The 21,467-nt window shown below is 35.4% G+C and overlaps 1 protein-coding gene across 9 annotated transcripts in view; it reads left to right on the forward strand.

Moving 5' to 3' along the window:
• The window catches only part of LOC126745444 (golgin subfamily B member 1-like), an 87,235-nt gene that overhangs the window by 26,897 nt on the left and 38,871 nt on the right, over positions 1-21,467 (forward strand). For all 9 annotated transcript variants that reach the window (XR_007663545.1, XR_007663546.1, XM_050453284.1 and 6 more), the window contains 3 exons: positions 68-3,194; positions 3,250-3,540; positions 3,597-4,234. Coding sequence is in view for 7 of the 9 variants with exons in the window: in XM_050453284.1 (XP_050309241.1) it covers positions 68-3,194; positions 3,250-3,540; positions 3,597-4,234 (4,056 nt within the window). In the remaining 2 variants the exon portion in view is untranslated. The remainder of the gene's footprint in view (positions 1-67; positions 3,195-3,249; positions 3,541-3,596; positions 4,235-21,467) is intronic.

Below are 21,467 nucleotides of genomic sequence, written 5' to 3' on the forward strand. Positions count from 1 at the left end.
AACTTTAACTCTTATTAAACCCAGTTTCTTACATACAGGTAAATAAAACATAAATATTCATTCTCAGAAACCTATGCAGAGTCCCACTCAAAAAACCGATGGTGAAAGCGAAGAATATATACCCACAGAAGAGAAGCTAGATAAGCAGAAAGAACAGCTTAAAGAAGAAGGTCTAAGCCCAGAAGAAGTAGCGTTGGAACCTAAAGAGCGTCATAAGACTAAAAAAACCATCCCAGACAGAATTAAGCAGTTAAGAGAAAAGTTAGCACATGATAAAAGTAAAAGATTATCTTCAAAAGACCTGGAGGAATTAAGCCCTGATGAACTTCAAGAACTTGAAAAAGAGTTAGGACCCACAGAGTTTAAGAAGTTAACTAAGAAATATAAAGAAACAATTCCAGAAAAAATTAAGGAGTTAAAAAAAAAATTAACTCCCGAAAAGGCAAAAAAGCTAACTCCTGAGCAACTTGAACAATTAAGTCCTGAAGAATTAGAACTGTTGGAGAAGGAACTCGCTTCTGAAGAAGAATTACCATTAGCAACTCCAGAAAAAGTCAAAGTATTAACTCCTAGTGAAATTAAAAAATTGACTGAAGATTTAGGCCTTGAAGAAGCTAAAAAGCTCATGCCTGAGGATGAATCTGAAAAGTTAGATAGAGAGCAATTAAAGAAATTTGCAAAAAAATTAGGTAGTAAAGATTATGAAAAATCAGAAAAAAGTAGAGAGAAGGAATTGAGTCTTAAAGAAAGCAAGATACTAGCTCCCAAAGAAGAAGCAATAGAGCCTGAAGAACTTGCAAAATTAAGTCCGGAACAATTAAAAGATTTGCAAAAGAAACAAGCCCTTGAAGAGAGTAAAAAACTTTCTCCTGAAGAATTGACACCTGAAAAGCAAAAAATATCAGAACCAGGATTAGGTCTAGAAAAAGAAAAGAAATTAGTATCTAAAGATCTTGAAAAGTTAAGCTTAGAAGAGCTAAGAGATTTAAAAAAAGAGCTATTCCCCGAAAAAGAAGCACTATCTGCTGAGGATTTGAAAAGGTTAACTCCTGAAAAGCTAGAGCAGTTACAGAAACAGAAAGAACTTGAGTTGGCTGAAGGACCCTCAAAACTTGAACCGATAGGCCCTGATAAACTCAAAATTATAACGCCCCAAGAATTAGAAGAATTAGCTGAACAACAAGGCCAAGAATTAGGTAAAAAACTTAGTGAGGACCTAGGAAAGTTAAGTACACAAGGGTTAAAAAAGTTACCAGAAGAGTTAAGTCGTGACGAGGAAGACAAGCTTAAAGAATTAAGCCCGGAACAACTTAAAGATTTAGAAATAAAATTTGACCTAACGGAGGGAGAACTAACTGATGTAGGTCTTAGAAAATTAACTCCCGAGCAGCTTAAAGAAATAGAGAGAGAATTAGGACCTAAAAGAGAAAAAGTACTTCCCGATACATTTGCCAAGATATCTCCGGAAGAGCTTGATAAGTTAAACTCTGAAGAGCTTAAAGAAATGCTTAGAAAAGTAAGACCAAACATAGATAAGACTGAACAACTAGAAGAATTAACCCCCGAGGAAATAAAAAGATTGCTTACTGAAAAGGCTCGCGAGGAGGAAGAACCAAGAGAACGCTCTTTAACTCCTAGTGATATAGAACGTCAAAGATTATTTGCAGATAGAGGTGAGATATACATAACACCTGAAGGCTTTAAAAGTGCCCCTTCTAGGAGAACAAAAGAACCACCTTGTAACTTAGAATGCATACATCCAGAAAGGCGTAAGCATTCGCCCAAGGCTTTTATAAGTGAAGATAAATTAGCAATACCTGGACCGTCCACACTATACCCTAAGACAGAAGACACGCAACCTGCAGTAAAAGTTTGTAAAGCAAGGTGTAATTTACCAAAAAGTCCCGAAAAACTGTCCTCCCAGGCTTCGTTGATAGACGACACTCTTGATTTAAGTATAGAACACAGTGAACGCGAAATCTATAAACTAGTTAAAGAAGGAAAACCAGAATCTGATGAAGCAACAGATACTTCTTTAAGTCAGCCTCTTACACCTCACAAAAGTCTTCTTGGTAATGACACTCAAGATGAAGCATTTTTCTCAGCGCGATCAAAAGACGATGCTACCGAAACAAGAAGGGCTTATCATAAGTGTATGGCTCCTTGTAGAAATGCACGAGACCGACCTTCTTTATTTGGGGAAGAAACTGGAGGAGTTATTACAGGAACGGATCATGAAACTTCTCAAGATTTAATACCAACAGGATATTATATGCCACAAGATATTTCACCTCGGGAATCCATGCCTAAATGGTTAAAAGATGTACCAGATAAAACTGATGATACTCTATCAGAAACAAAAATACCTAGTATAACAGAAACAGAGGCAGCAAAAGCAAGTCGTCTATTAGAAGAAGCCGGTGCGAGTGAAAGAAAAAAGAAACCAAAGCTGGTTTTAGAATGGACCACTGATTCGGAAAAAAGTATAGAAAAACTAGAAATTCCAGAAAATATTAAAGGGTCTAACGTTATTTCAAAAGTATTATCTGGGCAAGTAGTCGGACTTCCACCATCCATTCCAATATTGGAACAGTCAACACCGAAAAATCTTGCAAAAGCATTATATCAATGTAAAGCGAAATGTGCCACAGGTGGCAATGTAGCTGACGCGATAAACATTGAAACTGCTGAAGATATTAGTGATATTAATACAGATTCTGAAATTCAAGAAGAAGCTATCGAACCTACTTTACAAACTGGTACGATTTATAGTCCGATACCTGACGAAACTGCTATAGAACAGGAAGGTGATGATACATTGGTTAACCAGAATTTGTCAGAGCAAATAGATACCCAAAATATAATGTCACGTGAAAACAAAAGTAACACAGCTACTGAAGACGAGTTTCTCGATGCAGAGCAAGATCAAAATAAAACAATTGAAACAGAAATTATTTCGGAACAGGAAGAGACAATACCTTTTGAGTTACTAAAAGTTGAGGATGCCGTATCAAACAAAGTATATTCACAACCACCAACTGCTGATAAAAAAATAGACTCATCTGAAAAGGTAAGTAACGTGGATTCTGACCAATTAGAGTCTACTGAGGGTCCAACAGAAGAATTTAAAGATGCAGAAGATGATGAGAGAATGTCAAAGTCAAGACCTAGGAAGTCCATAAATTTCACTGATGGTAAGATAAAAGTAACTAATGGGCCATCAACTTGAATGAACTATTTTACTTTTAGATCAGTTTATAGAAATAGCATCCGAAAAATTAGATGAACAAGAATCTGTGTCGTTGGAAGACTGGTCAACACCGAAAGTGGAATTTGTCGATACTGAAGCTATTCCAAAAGAGGTTGTTCAAGAAAATACTGCACAAGATCTAAGTCCCTCAATTGCAACACGTACGGTTACAATAAGTAAAGAGAATCTTGGAAACTATGCGGAGGCTCTTGAAAAAATGCCTACAGTTGAAAAGTCCAGCGGTCCCGCCAGATTTGCTAGTTGGTTCAAATCTGATGAACCGGAAGAAGGTAAAATGCTTATACTTGGTAAATTATATGTTCTTAATTAATTACCTCATTATTAGATCAAGCCTCTAAAAAACCGCAAAAACTTCAGACAACTCTACCGAAGAAGTCGAGCAACCTAGTCAACTGGTTTAGGAAAAAACCAGCAGAAAGAAAGATGTCTAGCGTTCCAACGAGCACCCACGATCTAAACGAAGAATACAACTACTCACCTGAATTAACCACTCCGTATTATGAGTATGATAATTCTTTTGTCTGTAAGTCCATTTGCAGAAAGCACTACGAAAGTGGTAAATCAACACCTTGTTTGCACCAACGCGAATATGATCCGAATAGACAAAGTTCGTCAAAACAAGCTGACACAAACATTTATGTTAATGACTTAAGACCAAGGTCTGCTCAGTCTTCTTCTGAATCAAGAGGAGCTAGACCAAGACCCTGCCGAGCTGCCTGTTCAACCGGTCCTAAGCTTGACAATGCTACGTCGCCTGCCGGATTAGAAGCATCGGTAACAACTGAGCCTCAATACAGAGATACTCAACAACATACTTCAATGTTAACTGATAACACCTTTGAGTTGGAAGAGTTGCTACAACGGATGTTCGAGGAACCCCCTAAATTTTCATGCCGTGCTAGTTGTAGTACTGGACCAATATCTAAAGAACAGTTAATGCAAATATTGGAAAACGATTTAGCTGTAAGTTTAGTAAATGAAATATTTATGCATATATAGATCTGGTTAAGTTCGATCTTGGGTACGGAAATCAAACAAATCTAAGACACAAGTTAAAAAGAAAAAATAGTAGTTATCCTAGTCTCCCTCAGTGAAGCATTGTTGTACCCTCTTTAGTTTTAGGCTTTGCCTATGATTTTCTGTTATATGGATATTGCCGCACCCAAGAAAGAAATTGGCCAATCGTATATTGAATGTTAATTTGGAAATCTAAATGTGAATATCTAATAAAAAAAACAAATTGTAAGAACGTAGTTTAACACAATGCTGCCCATTATTTGACAAGGCTCTAAAAATTCATTCTCTTTATACTAGAATATGGCACAATCAATTCTCAGATTCTATTTAAATCTTTTGAAAGGCTTATATTGGATTTGGTCTTAAAATCGTCTATTGCAGAAGAGAAAAGTGCAAGGGACGTTGATATCTAGACGACCAATCTGTTGTATCTATCTCTTCGTCCGATTCACTGAACTGAAAGTCAGTAAACTATTGCTAAAAAATTTCTTATCAGCAAAAACATAATAGGAAGCTGATCCATCTAGCCTAAAAGTTTTTAATTAGATGTCAGTGTCGCTACTCATTTGATTATTATTTATTTATTAATTTATTTATAAACCGACGAAACCCAATTACACTTGTGTTGCAAACTTTTAAATTCATAACAGTAATATACAACAGGATTAATTAAGTAACATATATCATATACAGAATTAGAGAAAATGATTTAGTATAATAATTAATATGTTCTAACTAATGTTTACTAAAGCATGACCATTTGCTACAAGATTCCAAAAGGTCAACGTTATTTCTATTCTATCATGTTATTTTTTCCAAAGGTCAATAGTTTGCTACTCTGATTGTTCTAGTAAGGAAATTATGAAGACTATAGTTAGTATGATTGATTGGGTAGTAAAAACTTTTAGTAGCTCTTGTTGTTCTTAGTTGAATGAATAATGATTTTTTGAAGTACCTCTGAAGCTCCAGATTTCTCATGTATGATATTGTAAGTGATAAGATCTCTCCTCTTATGGCGGGCAATGAATTAGTATACTAAGTATATCTGCAATCATTCTAATTAACCAGATATTCAATTTATATGCTACTTGTTTAGTATAAGATACATCGTAGATTTATTTTGTACAAGTAGCTTTTGACGCAAGACAATAAAGCTTCATCAATCCCAATCATCTTTAGTTCATGCAATAGATTATTGTAGGTAATCTGTCGAATGCCTTGGAGAAATAAGGGTATATTGTATCCACTTGATCTCTTCCCTAACCTATCAATAAGAAGTTAGGGAACGATGGTATCTAAAATTTTTAATTAGGGCTGTGTAATCCTGAAATAAATATTTTTGGAAAATATTTTGTATGCTACTGGTTTTCCCAAAAAAAAAAAAATCTTCATTAATTTTAGGATAAGTTTGCTTTCTTCACTTTCTGCGACGGCGAATTTGCGATTTTTGAATAAAGAAGTAAAAAAGATTCTTATATACATGGTTAAATTATTATTAAGAAATATTTTTATCTACACATTGTATGGAATCCACAAGTTAGAAGTTTTAAGGAGAGTATATTCTAAATGTATAAATATCATCAAACTTCTTTGTTCTTATATTTAATTAAATATAGTGGAACTTTTGCAAAAATTTATAAGGGATGACATTGATAAATACGAAGAAATATCCTTGTAAGCGAAAAACCAGTATTTATTAAATAAATCATTAAATCCATCGATAATTAACTTTAAATTTAACTGATAATAATTTCTTAATTACATCTTTTTGATCTATATCTACAGCTATCTACTGTTTCACAAAAAAATCAAATTTGCAAGACGAAAATACTGTAGCGTTTTTAACGTTCGTTGAAGCGTAAATTAAAATACACGATATTACAAACGTACTTACTAGACACGATAACTTTGCCGGCCCCGGCAGCGCGGTGGGTATATACCTGCCTAGCAGTCGTGTGGCCCTGGGTTCGAGTCCCAGACTTGGCATGGTCGTTTGTTATGTCCGATTTAGTTTAAGTACTAAAAAATTATAATATATAGAGGTTTTTCGTGACTAAATGTGCTCAGCACAAGGTCAATAAATGAATAAAAAAAAAAAGGACACGATAACTTAAGACTACTAGAAGCACCTATTTACACTGTATTTATTTCCAACTATTTATTTCGATTTAAAATTCGCGCCATTTCGATTTAATTAGTGGCGAGGGCTCTTTATATATTAGCTAGACCATTGTTCTAGAAGATTCTCTAACCTGCCACGTGTCTCTCAATTTTTTTCCCGAATGCCGGAAAACCATGGAAGAGGGAAATGATCTTAATGATGGTGGATGTCGAGATCGGCAGAAGGTTCTGCAATTCTAGAGATAACGGCGTTCAGGAGTTTAAACTCTTAATATACAGGGTGTCCGCTAATTAATGGTACATGGAAAAACCACAGACTCCTGATGTAAAAATATTACGATTTAACTATATTTACCTATATCCAAAAGTTGATATTAACTGAGATACAGGGTGTAAAACTTAAAACTTTTTTTTTGTTTTTCCCCAATAACTTTAACAAAAGTTAACTTTTTTTCACAAAAATTTGTAGTTAGGAGTTTTTTAGGTCGAGAAATTCATTTTTTTAACAAATTGAGTGTACAATGTAGGGAGCGCTGTCTGCGACATCTTTTTCTCTTTCATAAGGTCATAACTTTTTTGTGCTTAACTATATTTAAGTTTTTATTGAAAATAATACTTTTTTCATATTTTTTACGTAAAAAAGGTATACTACTTTCGGGTCGCTCAGAGTCGCCGTTTTCGAGATATCTGCCTTCAAATTATTTAGTACAGCAGCTCAAGCAAGCAATAATGTCTTGTTACTCTTTACCAATCATTTTTTACATCATAAATAATGTTTTAGTATAAGTCATTGAGAATAATGCAGACAAAAATTGGATTATCATTTAATTAACTTTATTTAAAATAACTATGACACTAGAAAATCTATTGAAAGAAAATAACATTAACAAAAACAAACTTAACTATGCGACTGATAACTTTTCCATTTTGAAACTGTGACGAGATTTAGTAAAAAAATAGATCTGCTTTTGACAAAAACTGTTCAAAATGTCTACCATTCACTTCAATACATTTAACAGTTCTTTTGCTGAAAGATCTCCTAATTTAAAAAAATAATTGTTCGTTTCGTAGCTTTTGTGCAGCATATAAAATTCTCTGCCATAGTTCTTCTCTGGAATTCACTATTTCTTTGTAAACGAGCGACTTCATATAGCCCCATACACAAAAATCCAGCGGGTTAAAATCGGGAATTCGCGCCGGCCATGGCCTCTGGCTCCCACGACCTATCCAGCGATTAGGAAAACGGTTGTTCAGGTACTCTCTGACAGCTCTAGAGAAGTGTGCTGGCGCTCCGTCTTGCATGAAATACATATGTTGCCTTATGTCCAGCGGAATATCATCGAGAAAATCTGGTAAATGTGTTTCTAGGAACTCAAGGTAGAGTTCCCTGTTTAAATTGGGCGGTAGTTCGAAAGGGCCCAATAAATGATTATCGATTATACCATATCATACATTAATTTTGAATTCATGTTGGAAATGACGTTCGTGTACTGAATGTGGATTTTGTAATGCCCATGTGTGTTTATTTCTAAAATTGAAAATGCCTCTACAGGTAAACGTTGCTTCATCAGTAAATAGTATCTTATTCAGAAACATGGGGTCGGCATTTATTTGGGCACGGCAAAAACAGGAAAATTCTATCCTGGGCGCAAAATCATTTCCTAATAAATTTTGCACAGGAGTGAAATGATACGGATAAAGACCCTCTTCGTGAAATATTTTACAAATGGATGACTTGCCTACTCCAGTTGCCGCAGCAGCATATCTTGCACTTATTTCCGGATTTTCAGCCACGCGGACCAGAATTTCTTCTTCTTGTTCTGGAGTTATAACCTTCGGGCGCCCTGAGGAATTCCGTTTAGGACGAAATGTACCTGTTTCTCCTAATCGATCGTAAAGATTTTTGAAGATCTTGAAATCAGGTTGTCTTCGATTTGGATAGAGTTCTGAATATCGTCTATAGGCTTCGCGTCCATTAAAATTTGCCTGCGCATATACACACAACATATCCCTCATTTCGGCATTTGAAAAAAGATTGTGCCTCGGCATTTTCAACTTACGAAAAATTTAAAAATTCAACAAAACAGCAAACTGGATGCAAAATTACAGAAAACACTAATTAAATATTTTCTGACAACTTTAAACTAATCAAGAAACAACAACATGGCGGTTTCCTAACAACTGCGTCTCTAAAGTGCATTTGCTTTCTCATAGCTTACTTTAAAAAAGCGAAATATTTCCCGATTATATTAATTATTCAGCCGGGGTCGAGTGCATGGTGCACTAAATAATTTAAATACAAATATTTCCAAAACGGTAACTCTGAGCGACTTCAACTTAGTATACTTTTTTTACTTAAAATTATATACATATATAATATATTAAATATTACGTAAAAAATATTAAAAAAGTATTATTTTCAATAAAAACTTAAATACGGTTAAGCACAAAAAAGTTATGACCTTATGAAAGAGAAAAAGATGTCGCAGACAGCGCCCCCTACATTGTACACTCAATTTGTAAAAAAAATGAATTTCTCGACCTAAAAAACCCCTAACTACAAATTTTTGTGAAAAAAAGTTAACTTTTGTTAAAGTTATTGGGGAAAAACAAAAAAAAAAGCTTTAAGTTTAACACTCTGTATCTCAGTTAATATCAACTTTTGGATATAGGTAAATATAGTTAAATCGTAATATTTTTACATCAGGAGTCTGTGGTTTTTCCATGTACCATTAATTAGCGGACACCCTGTATAATAGCACACCAGAACTTGCACGTCTATAAACCTGACTACTTCTAACATGATCCATTCATTCTCCGGTCCAAGCTATCGAATCCACATTGACAGCTTGGGAATTCCCAACCTTCTCAGGTCCCCGGGAAATAACTTTTCCTTTAGGAGACACAAAGCTTCCCAAATATATTTATAGGCTGGCTTCTGATATGACGCCGCTTTGGTAACCAGGAAAGGAACTTTTTCTACCAGTCTCTTCATCGGTTATCTTGAGTGCTTTCCCGACTCAGAAGTTAGACGAACGCAGCTCTTGAATTTTTCCAATTTCCTTTCTTCGGAAAACCTCGGCTATCTCTCCAGATATTTTCAAATTCTTAGCACACATTGTGCCAGAGCATACTCATCTGGAGCAGTAAACAAGTCTTGCTGCACTTCACAAATCACACCGTACCGACTCTTTTGACTATTAGAAGATAGCTACAAATTGATCGAATATGTCAAATATTGGTCCAGTTGGAGTTGCCATTGTTGGATCAGGGTCTTCGTGAATTCTATAGTAAGTAAGTAGTCCCGCCGCGGCTTCCGTAAAAATTAAGAAAATTGTAGATGTTTCCGATTAAACCGTTAAAAGTTAAAAAAATATTTTCTTTTGTAAATTAATCAGATTCATAGCTTATACACATATCCCAAATATTTAAAAAAAAGTCAAAGCTCAAAGAAATGAGAGCCAGTTGCATGGTTGCTATGCTATCCGATATATTTAGATTTGAAAATTAGATTTTATATTTTATTCTTCTTATATTCTGTATTAATTTTTTTTAATAACCCTGACTTAAAAACAAATAGGTTACGGTTTTATTTAAGATTTTTAAATTGTAGGACCGAACCGCTTAACTAGAACATGGTAGTTCTGATTCGCCCTTTTGGCCTAACATTTACCCCAGACTACGTTATTACAACTTATTCTTGTTTCAGATATTTTATGTTTCTAAATCGATACCATGTGTAGTTTTTCCACCCATAGAAAAAAACACACAATAATTTATTAATACTAAGGGGGATTAGTTATAGTAATAGCAAATTTATTTCACTAATCTTGTTTTGATTTTCGATTCTCTGTCATAGTTGAACAGACTTAGGGATCCTCATCTTGTCTTGGAGGCATCTCTCACTAACAAAATATGTAAACAAATGTTTTCTTACTTTTTTAAACACCAAAAGGCAAATATATCCTTAGCATTCGCTTTTTATTTTGATTATATAAATGAGCTGGCTTTTAAATCATATAGCAAATTAATAAAAAAATTTAATTATACATACACACATCAAAATGGTCTAGGGAACACATACAAATATGTTAATATTTTTGAGAAGATTAGAAAAAAGTTAATTATTGCAATTTTTTTGACATTATTTGAATAAAATAACAATATAATTATTAACTTTTTTTTGTAGATTATAATTTTTATTCATAATTTAGGGCCCAAATAAAAATAAAGAACAAAATCCCATTTATTACCGTTTATTAAAAAAAATTATAAAAATAAAAATTTACCAAATACAAATTAAACTAGTAGCCAGATGGTCCACCCCTATTATTAATAACACTTTGGCATCGCCTAGGCATACTTAAAATTAAATTATTAATTAATTCTTGGGGCAACTCCTCCCAAACATGTGTCACAGCAAGACGAAGCTCCAGAGCGCTTTGAAAAAAGTCAAATCGTTGAAGAAGTTGCCTTTTTAACCAATCCCAAACATGCTCAATTGGATTAAGGTCCGGTGAGGTAGGGGGCCAGGGTAGAAGATTGATTTGATTTTCCTCAATAGCGATTCGTACAAGCCGTGCTCGATGTGGTGGGGCATTATCTTGTTGCAACAATGAATTTGGGCCCATTTCGTGTAAATATGGAACAATTACAGGCAGTAGTATATTATCCCTATAAATTATTCAGGTCATTTAATTTTCCACAAAAATGAGGTTCGTTTTTCCGTCAAGTTTAATGCCACCCCAAAACATTAGTGATCCACCACGTTGCGTTACTACTTCCCGGGCATGACGCAAACGACTTTAATTTCCTTCCTCTCTCCAGACACGAATTCTACCACAATCAAGATAAAATGAAAATCGAGACTCATCCGTAAAAAGAACTGTGGCCCATATTTCTTGATTGCAATTAACATGTTCTTGGCACCACGTTAATCTTGCACCTCTGTTGTAATTCTACAACGGATAAAAACTGTAAAATCTAAAATTGAATACAATTTAAAATAAGTTAATCCGCGGCAACGTCGCTTTTCTACCATGCCGCTACCAGCCTTTTGATGTTCTATAAATAACCGCCACCAGCGCGGCGTCTTTGTGCCAGTCGCTCGTCACCTCTCAGCGAGTCGCCTTTAAGCCGTCTCGCGGTATCGCCTCGTTCAGTTGTAAAATGGAAGACACGCTCGCAGCAAATCAAAATTGAACTTTGTTGTTTTCTCTTGAACTAATTTAACTTTACAACAAAAAACCGCTGCAGAAATTGAAGGCGGTTGAGTGAAGCAGTAATCGGCCCCCATGGTGGAGCAGTTCTTCTTAAATCCTTAAATTTGTAAGTAAGGTCTCTCCTTACATAGGAGAGCGCTACAAGTGATTGGGGCAGTAAAAAACCCTCCCCACATTTGTTGGTCCTTCGAGCCGGATATATTCATCGACTTCACTCAGTTGATGTTGTAAAGATTGCTGCTGTTTCCTGTTTAAAGTTCCTGATTCCTCCTAATGTTCTGGGTCTCTCCTAGAGTGGATTGGTAACCAAATCTCCTAGTACACAGTACTCTCTCATTTAACTTAAGTTTTCCAAGTGGACAAAAAATTGTATGGAAAATCGCAAATCGCTAGTTAATGCGTAGTGCTCGGTTAGTGCTGGCGTTCTCAAGGACTTATTGGTAAGTTCGTTCCAAACTCTTTGTAAATACTCTTTTGGATTCATAAGGATAATAACTCTGCTATAAACTATTGTGTTAAATTTGTGCATGTGCAAAAAATAAGGTTTTAATCTCGGTTTAATAAGGTGCTCTAAATAAATCTCTTAGCTAAGTATAGCTTAAAGTAGCTCTGACTCAATCTAAAACTGTAAATTGGTTTACAATAACTACTCATGTAAACAAAAACCACTCGGTTCTCACAATTTGTAAAGTTTAACTAGGTTTTAACCTAATTATATGTTTTATTTACCGTTTTCTCTTATCTCAGTTCTCTATATTTAACATATAGTATATCAAATTCACAATGACAGAACCTAGGGAAAGTGCAGAAGCACCAGACTTGACAGTGGGTGCAAATAAAAGACTGGCTAGTTTAAAGGCTAGAATCACTCGTACTTATAACTGGGTGCTGCAAAACCCAGACTGTGACTCGATCAGTACTCTTGAAATAAAAAAGGAGCAATTAATCTCTTATTTTAATGATTATGAACAAATTCAACAAGAACTTGAGCAATTTGACAGTACTTTAATTTCCACAGAAGTAGACGAGTGGGAGGCAAAGTATGTCACAACCCTTACTTTAATAAAAGATAAAATTTATGCACACACCTCTTCAAGATCTGGTTCTTCTACTACTATAGTGAATAATTCTAGTAGAAACGCTGAAATTGGTAATTCACCAGCCTCATCAAGTGTCAAACTACCTCAACTGTCAATAAACCCATTTACTGGGAATTTTTCTGAATGGAACTCATTTATTCAATTATTTTCTACGCTCATTATCCAAAATAATGATTTGACGGATTTACAAAGATTTATATATTTAAAATCCTACCTCAAGGGTGAACCGTTAAATCTTATTCAAAACATTGAGGTTGTTGATACTAATTTTCAAATAGCATTAGACACATTAAAGGATAGGTATGAAAATAAGTCTCGTGTTATTAGCCTTTTAATTAAGCGCCTGCTGAAGGCTCCCTCTTTAGTCAAGACAAACTCTCAGACCTTAAGAGATTTTTTAACTCTGTCTAAACAAACACTGCAAGCCCTCAGAAATATGAATGTACCAGTGCAACACTGGGATTTAATTCTCATTGAAATATTTTTAGAAAAAATTGATCATTCTACTCATAGAGCCTTCGAATATGAAATAGGTCCTAAGTCAATTCCCACTCTTGCTCAGTTTCATGAATTTCTGGAAAAAAGATGTGAAATATTAGAAAAGCTCAGCTTTAATGAATTTAAACAAGAATCTAAGCCATCTAAGGCAAGGGTTACCCTACATAATGCTGAAAACTTTAGGTCAACTGGCCCCTCGACTGGCCCATATTTAAAATGCTTGTTTTGTTCAGCGACAAATCACAAGTTATATCATTGTAATAAATTTAAACAAATTTCTCCACAGGATAGATTTAATTTCACTAAAACTCAACAGTTGTGCAGAAATTGTCTAGGCACAAAACATATGGTTGGGACCTGCAGCTCTCAGGTCTCATGCAGCATCTGCAATGGTCGACACCATTCCCTTTTACACATAAGTTACCCAGCAACAAGAAGTATTACAAGTACTCCCTCAAGTGCTTCTCAGACAAATAGAAATCAGATTTCATATCTCTCTTACAACCCCTCCAATAGCGCCCAAGTCTCTGGTCATCATTCATCGCAAAACCCTGCTAAAACAGCAAGTTTTTCGAGTCCAAGACCTCAAACATTACACATAACTACACAACAGGAGGAAGATACTCCCGTGGTTATTCCTAATACGTCCAGTTCTTCGACACAAGATATATCAGATCCCTTAGAATGTTTTCAGCCTGAAAATCAAACCTCATGCCTCTCAGCTATTGCTCAGACAGGCCAAAAAAGTCATATACTTTTAGCCACAACCCTTGTTACACTGTATACTAAGGATGGAACTCCGGTAACAGCAAGGGCACTTCTAGACAATGGAAGTCAGACTTCCTTTATAACCCAAGATTTATGTAATAAATTAAAGCTTACCTCATATTCAAGAAAACTTGAAATTTCCACTCTTTCTGAGAAGTGTTCAATGTCAGATTTGATGGTGGACATAAAGATATTTCCACATAACAGCACTACCATCAATTTTGATGTCTCTTGTGCAATATTGCCAAAAATAACGTCCAAATTGCCCCAAGTAAATATAAATAGATGCTCACTAAGCTTACCTCAGAATATTAAGCTTGCTGATCCGACATATTCTGTGCCTGGTCCAATTAATATACTTCTCAGTTGTGATGTTTACAATGAAATATTAATTGATGGACTCATTAAGTTAGGAAAGGGATTACCTACCCTACAAAATACTTACTTTGGATATATTATATCTGGATCTCTTCCTGAAAGTTCCTTGAATTATAAGAGGAACCTGAATTACAATACTCAACCTGAGGAAAATGCTTCAGATATGTCAAACTTCTCATTTTTTGTTCAGACTAGCCCAATATGTGACCCTAAACAAAATTCAATAGAATCTCTTATGCAAAAATTCTGGGAGGTTGAAGAAATAGAAAGACCTGTACTCGCTTTAGAAAATAAGGCCGAAGAGATTTTTAAGGCCACCACTACTTTCTTGCCAAATGGACGATTTCAAGTCGATTTACCTTTAAAAACTCCGAATGAATTTCAAAAGTTAGGTGACTCTTTTTATAGAGCAAAACAAACTGACTATAAATCCTTTATCAAGGAATACATTTCCTTGCAGCATGCTAAGGTTATTCCTCTTACCCTTACTAATGAATTGTCTCACAAAAAGTTCTTTTTGCCACATCATTGTGTGTTACGAGAGGATAATCTCACTACTAAACTCCGGGTAGTGTTTGATGGTTCCATGAAAACCACCAGCGGAGTCTCCCTTAATGACATTATGCTTAAAGGCTATTCAATTCAGCCAGAACTCTATGATGTTCTTTTAAATTTTAGACTCTTTAAGTTTGCCTTCACCGCAGACATTCAAAAAATGTTCAGGCAGATCAGAATTAACCCTAAGCATACGTTTTTGCTGAATATACTGTGGCGTGATTCTCCTTGTGAACAATTGCAATGTCTAGAACTTCAAACAGTGACATATGGCACAAATTGTGCACCATTCTTAAGTACACGTTGTTTAGTTGAGTTGGCAAATTTAAATAAAAATAAATTTCCTCTAGGAAGTATGGCACTCCTAAAAACATACGTAACATGGATGATATTCTCTATTCAACCCATGACCTTGATACATTAAAAAAGACTTATTCTGAAGTGACTCAACTTCTTAACATGGCTGGTATTCATTTACACAAATGGTGCTCCAACTCCACTTTATTTCTCAAGGATATTTCCAACTCATCACAAGAGCAAAATTATATAATTGCTCCAGAAAATGGTTCGAACAAGGTGCTAGGACTCTATTGGGATCCAAAGGGTGACTATTTTTCAGTGTCCTTACCCAATCTCCAAATAAAGAATAGTTATACGAAGAGAGAAGTCCTCTCTATAATAGCTCAAATTTTTGATCCAATTGGTCTCATCAACCCAATCACAGTAATTGGAAAAATAATCATGCAAAAGGTATGGATCGCTAAATTAGACTGGGATGATTGTTTAAGCCCAGATATTCACAAGGAATGGTTAAAGTTTATAACAGAATTTCCCGCTCTCAAGGGTCTAAATGTACCGCGACCATTACTGACTGAAACCAATATCTTAAAACTAGAGTTTCATTCCTTTTCAGATGCCAGCATAAAGGCATATGGCTCCTGTGTTTACATGCGTGTTGTTTACTTAAATAAATGTACATCTTGCATACTTATCTCCTCAAAAAGCAGAGTGTCTCCAATAAAAAATATTACACTGCCTAGATTGGAGCTTCTGGGTGCTCTTTTGTGTAGTAAATTGACTAGAAGAGTAGTAACTATTCTACAGAAGCAAATTCCTTGTTCATTTACGGTAAACCTGTGGACAGATTCTGAGATTGTATTAGCATGGATTCGTGCTTCTCCCTCTCGATGGACTCAGTTTGTGTCTAATAAAGTAGCAAAAATACAAGAAGTTGCCTCTAATTATACCTTTAGATACGTAAAATCGAAGGATAATCCAGCGGACATTCTCTCTCGAGGAATGACACCTTCAAATTTGATAAAATCAGATCTCTGGTGGCACGGCCCACCTTTTTTGCAAGATACTAATTTTGATTTAGAAACCTATAATGTACAAATCAATGTTCCAAATCCACCTGAAGAAAAGGTATGTAGTCATCTGAGTAAGGTTTCAACGGAACACTTTTGTGATTACTTATCTAGCAGATTTTCAAATTTTACAAGGCTACAACGTAGCTTTGCGTACTGTTTAAGATTCATTAATAAATGTAGGAAATTAGCTCAAGAACAAGACACATCTCTTACAGTAGAGGAGCTTAAGAACTTTGAGAACAAATTAATTGCTTTGGTCCAAAATCAATATTTTTTCTACGAAATTAAACAACTCTTGAATGAGAAACCCCTGAAAAATAAACCATTTTTAAAGTTAAACCCATTTATTGGCAAGGATGGAATGCTGCATGTTGGTGGTAGACTCAGCAACTCAGAAGTTCCTATTGAACAGAAATTTCCTTTATTATTACCTTCAAGGTCTCATATTGTGCAACTTCTTTTGAGAAGGGAACACATAAGATTGTGTCATGCGGGACCCCAAAATACTCTATCCAATGTTCGACTTAGGTACTGGCCTCTTGATGGGCTTAGAGAAATTAAAAGAATCATTCACTCTTGCTTAACTTGTTTTAGATTTAAGGCCCAAGCAGCTGCCCAACTTATGGCTGACTTGCCAAGAGAACGTGTGTGTATCTCTCACCCCTTTTCAAATGTAGGTATTGATTTTGGAGGCCCATTTTTTATTAAGAGCTCTAATCTTCGAAGGGCACCAATAACTAAATGTTATATGGCTGTTTTTGTATGTATGGTTACTCGTGCAGTCCATATCGAATTGGTGTCTAGCCTTTCAACTGAAGCCTTTTTACTCACCCTGAAACGTTTTGTTAGCCGTCGAGGAAACCCAAAGATAATTTTTAGTGACAATGCAACCAATTTTTTAGGTTCCAGTAACCATCTCAAGGAGGTTCATGATTTTCTCTCTAAACATAGTATCTCTCAGGCTATCCAAACCTTTCTGGCAACTTCTGAGATTAAATGGAAGTTCATACCCCCTCGATCTCCACACCATGGAGGTATTTGGGAAGCAGCTGTTAAAAGCGCAAAACACCACCTCTTTCGACTAGTAGGGAACACAAAATTCACATTTGAAGAACTTAGCACCGTTATGGCCCAAATTGAGGCAGTGTTAAATTCACGGCCACTCTGTGCCATATCAAATGATTCCTCAGACTTGACATTCCTTACTCCTGGACACTTCCTAATAGGTAGATCTCTTACCTCATTTGCTGAACATGATGTGACAAACGTCCCCGAAAATCGACTAGATTTATGGCAAAAAATTACTAACGTTCGGCAAATTTTTTGGAAAAGGTGGTCTGTAGATTACCTTAATAGACTTCAAAATCGCCCGAAGTGGTTATATCCTTGTCCCAACCTTAAGGTTAATGACTTAGTACTCCTAAAGGAGGATAATACCCCTGTTTTACATTGGCCTATGGCTAGAATAATTGAACTTTTACCAGGCAAGGACAAAAGAGTCAGAGTGGTTAAGGTATTAACTAGAGATGGAACCTTCACCAGGCCAATTACCAAATTATGTCCTTTGCCTAATGGCGCTAACCAAGACTGTTAAGTGTTTTAAAGAATAGATAATGTGTTAGCCTAATTTATATTGTTGTTAGCATAATTTTAAGTTCCTGAAAATTTTAGTTTAAAGATGTAGAATTAAGTGTTTTAAGTTTCTAAGTGACTTTAATTTGTAACCAAGTTTTGACCTAATGTTTAGAATTGATTTAATCTAAAGGCTACCTCTGTAATCTTAAATCTAGATAATATGTATCTTTCTTGTGCTTGCAAACTTAATCAGTTACTTTCTTTGTTTGAAGTAGTTACTTCAAGGGGGGGGAATATGTTGTAATTCTACAACGGATAAAAACTGTAAAATCTAAAATTGAACACAATTTAAAATAAGTTAATCCGCGGCAACGTCGCTTTTCTACCATGCCGCTACCAGCCTTTTGATGTTCTATAAATAACCGCCACCAGCGCGGCGTCTTTGTGCCAGTCGCTCGTCACCTCTCAGCGAGTCGCCTTTAAGCCGTCTCGCGGTATCGCCTCGTTCAGTTGTAAAATGGAAGACACGCTCGCAGCAAATCAAAATTGAACTTTGTTGTTTTCTCTTGAACTAATTTAACTTTACAACAAAAAACCGCTGCAGAAATTGAAGGCGGTTGAGTGAAGCAGTAATCGGCCCCCATGGTGGAGCAGTTCTTCTTAAATCCTTAAATTTGTAAGTAAGGTCTCTCCTTACATAGGAGAGCGCTACAAGTGATTGGGGCAGTAAAAAAACCCCTCCCCACAACCTCGATTTCCTAAAGTTAACCGAGGAACCCTTAGGGGTCTTCTGGCATGAAGTCCTCTCTCATGCAAACGGTTTCTAATAGTTTGACCTGAAACCTCGACGTTATGCACTCGTGAGAACTGCTGAACCAAAACAGAGGCTGTTACCGTGGGATTTCTTTGAGCTTGCAAAGTTATAAAACGGTCTTGGGCAAGTGTGGTAACTCGCGACGGGCCTTGATGCCGTTCTCTAACATCATTTATCTCTCTATATCTTGTCCACAAACGGTTAATTACACTGGGAGATGTATCCAAATCTTGCAACGTCTCTTTGACTTGTTCCTGCCTCAAGCATTCCGACTGCTCTTAGCATTTCCTCTCGAGTTAAATGTCGTCTTTCCATTTTTATTGAATAAAAACTAAATCACAATTGTTCGGTTGGAACCACAGAAAATGCGATATTGCGTTAGAATTTAAAAATTATAATCTGCGTTATTTCGCCAAATGTGCAAGTAGCCAAAAACGCTGTTCTGGCATGATTTTTTGTACCCAAATATTTATTTTACTTCGTTGGTATCTTAATATTAGAGGTAATATCTATTCCGTATGAAAATATAAATATATAAAAATTTATAAGGCGAAAAAAACTATTTTTCTAAGTATTCCTTAGACCATTTTGATGTGTATATATATATAATTCAAGACTTTTAGAGACCCCCAACTTTTAGGTTGTTTACTTAACTATAAAAGATAAAAGCTATATAATTCTTACTGGAGTGAATAACGTTTTTCTTTCGTTTGTTGATCACTGCAGATTCTTAAGAACTTCTATCCTGGGGTCGCGATATAATAATGCAAGCTCTACAGAAAGGCGTCAAGCTAAGTCATAAAGTTTTAACGACATATAGAGAAAATGTATGCTAAATAAATCTTGATAAAAATGTCATTCATCTTCTAATATCAGTTTTAATTGTTCAGTTCTCTTCGATACAATCTTATTGGTCCACAGCTGTCATATTTTTCTTCCAATACATATCCATTAATGGATGTTTGCTACAACATTCTTCATCCCTTCTCTGCTCCTTGCGGCCTCTGTTTCTTGTTTCTTGCATCAGTGACTGCACATCGTGTATCCCTATCTACTGTATGATGTTACGCAGCCAAGGCATTTTTTTCTTCCAAGTCCTCTTCTTTCCTAAATTTTGCCCTCGATAGTCAAATGCAAGAATCTTTCACTCCACATGATATGCCCCAGATATTCCGCTTTTTTCTTCTTAATGATTTTAAAGAGTTCGCATTCCTTGTTGTCGTGTCTAAAAACTTATTCATTTGTCAGTTTCGCCGTCCAGGATATCTTAAGGATTCTGCTGTACACCCACATTTTAGAACTGTGGCATCTTCTAATATCAGTTTTGATTGTTCAGTTCTCTTCGATACAATCTTATTGGTCCACAGCTGTCATCTTCTTCTTCCAATACATATCCATTAATGGATGTTTGCTACAACATTCTTCATCGCTTCTCTGTTCCTTGCGGCCTCTGTTTCTTGTTTCTTGCATCAGTGACTGCACATCGTGTATCCCTATTTACTGTATGATGTTACGCAGCCAAGACATTTTTTTTCTTCCAAGTCCTCTTCTTCCCTAAATATTGCCCTCGATAGTCAAATGCAAGAATCTTTCACTCCACATGATATGCCCCAGATATTCCGTTTTTTTCTTGTTAGAGATTTTAAAGAGTTCGCATTCCTTGTTGTCGTGTCTAAGAACTTATTTATTTGTCAGTTTCGCCGTCCAGGATATCTTAAGGATTCTGCTGTACACCCACATTTTAAACAAACTCTAACAAAGGCCTCCAGTTTCTTAATTGGACTCGTCTTCAATGTCTAACCTTCCTTACCTTAGAGAAGCACCTACCAAACATAACACTTTACAAGTCTTAGCTACAAGTCAAGGTCAAAGCTGGGGCAAGCAAGTAACTTTCCAAACTTTTGGAATAACTGCCGGGCTTGAGGTCCAATATTCGCATAACTAAATACCGAGATACTTAAATTTGTGTTAAAAGTTATGCTGGAATTTTCAAATACATTCATTCCAGTTCCTGGAAATAATTGCCAATTTTTTTTTGGTATTGATATTTAGACCTACGAGCCCTAACAACTATATATTGGAACAAGTAGTCATTTTATGAATAAAATTCCAGTTTACCGTAATTCTTTTTTTAATTTATTTTTTTTAATTTAAAAATAATAAATTAATAACATTTTTTATGTTTTAGAGAATTATTTTTAAGGTTTAATAAAATTTTGATGTTAAATAATACTTATTTAATTGTTTGATAATCAAAAAATGTTGACAACTAAATGTTGGAACATGGGTTGCTTTTGCTCAAATTTTTCCAGTTTTATTAACATGACGCGAAGATGGCTTTGAGTAAACAAAAGTAAGTAGTGCGTTCTCAACAATAAAAATTTTGATGCGTTACTTGACCATTAATATTCAATTACTGTCATTTTTATTACGAGTAAAATACAATAATGGCTCGTGGAAAACCTACTGATCTAAAAGTGCGAGAAATTATTATCCGGCAGTACCATAAAGGGAAAACAATGCGAGAAATCTCCAGTGAATTAAATGTTGCAACAACTACTATATTTAATATAATTAAAAAATATGGTGAAACTGCCAGTATTGGTGTTCACGGCAAAAGTTCAGGACGTCCAAAAGTTGTTTTTCAAAGAAATGTAAGGAACTTAATTAAAATTTGTAAGTCGGGAAGAAGAAATACTCTACGAGAAGTAACTGCAAGATAGAATAGAGAATGTGGGATAAATGTTTCCAGAGAATGCTGCCGCAAATATATCCACA

This window comes from Anthonomus grandis, chromosome 16 (assembly GCF_022605725.1).
Source record: "Anthonomus grandis grandis chromosome 16, icAntGran1.3, whole genome shotgun sequence".
NCBI lineage: Eukaryota > Metazoa > Arthropoda > Insecta > Coleoptera > Curculionidae > Anthonomus > Anthonomus grandis.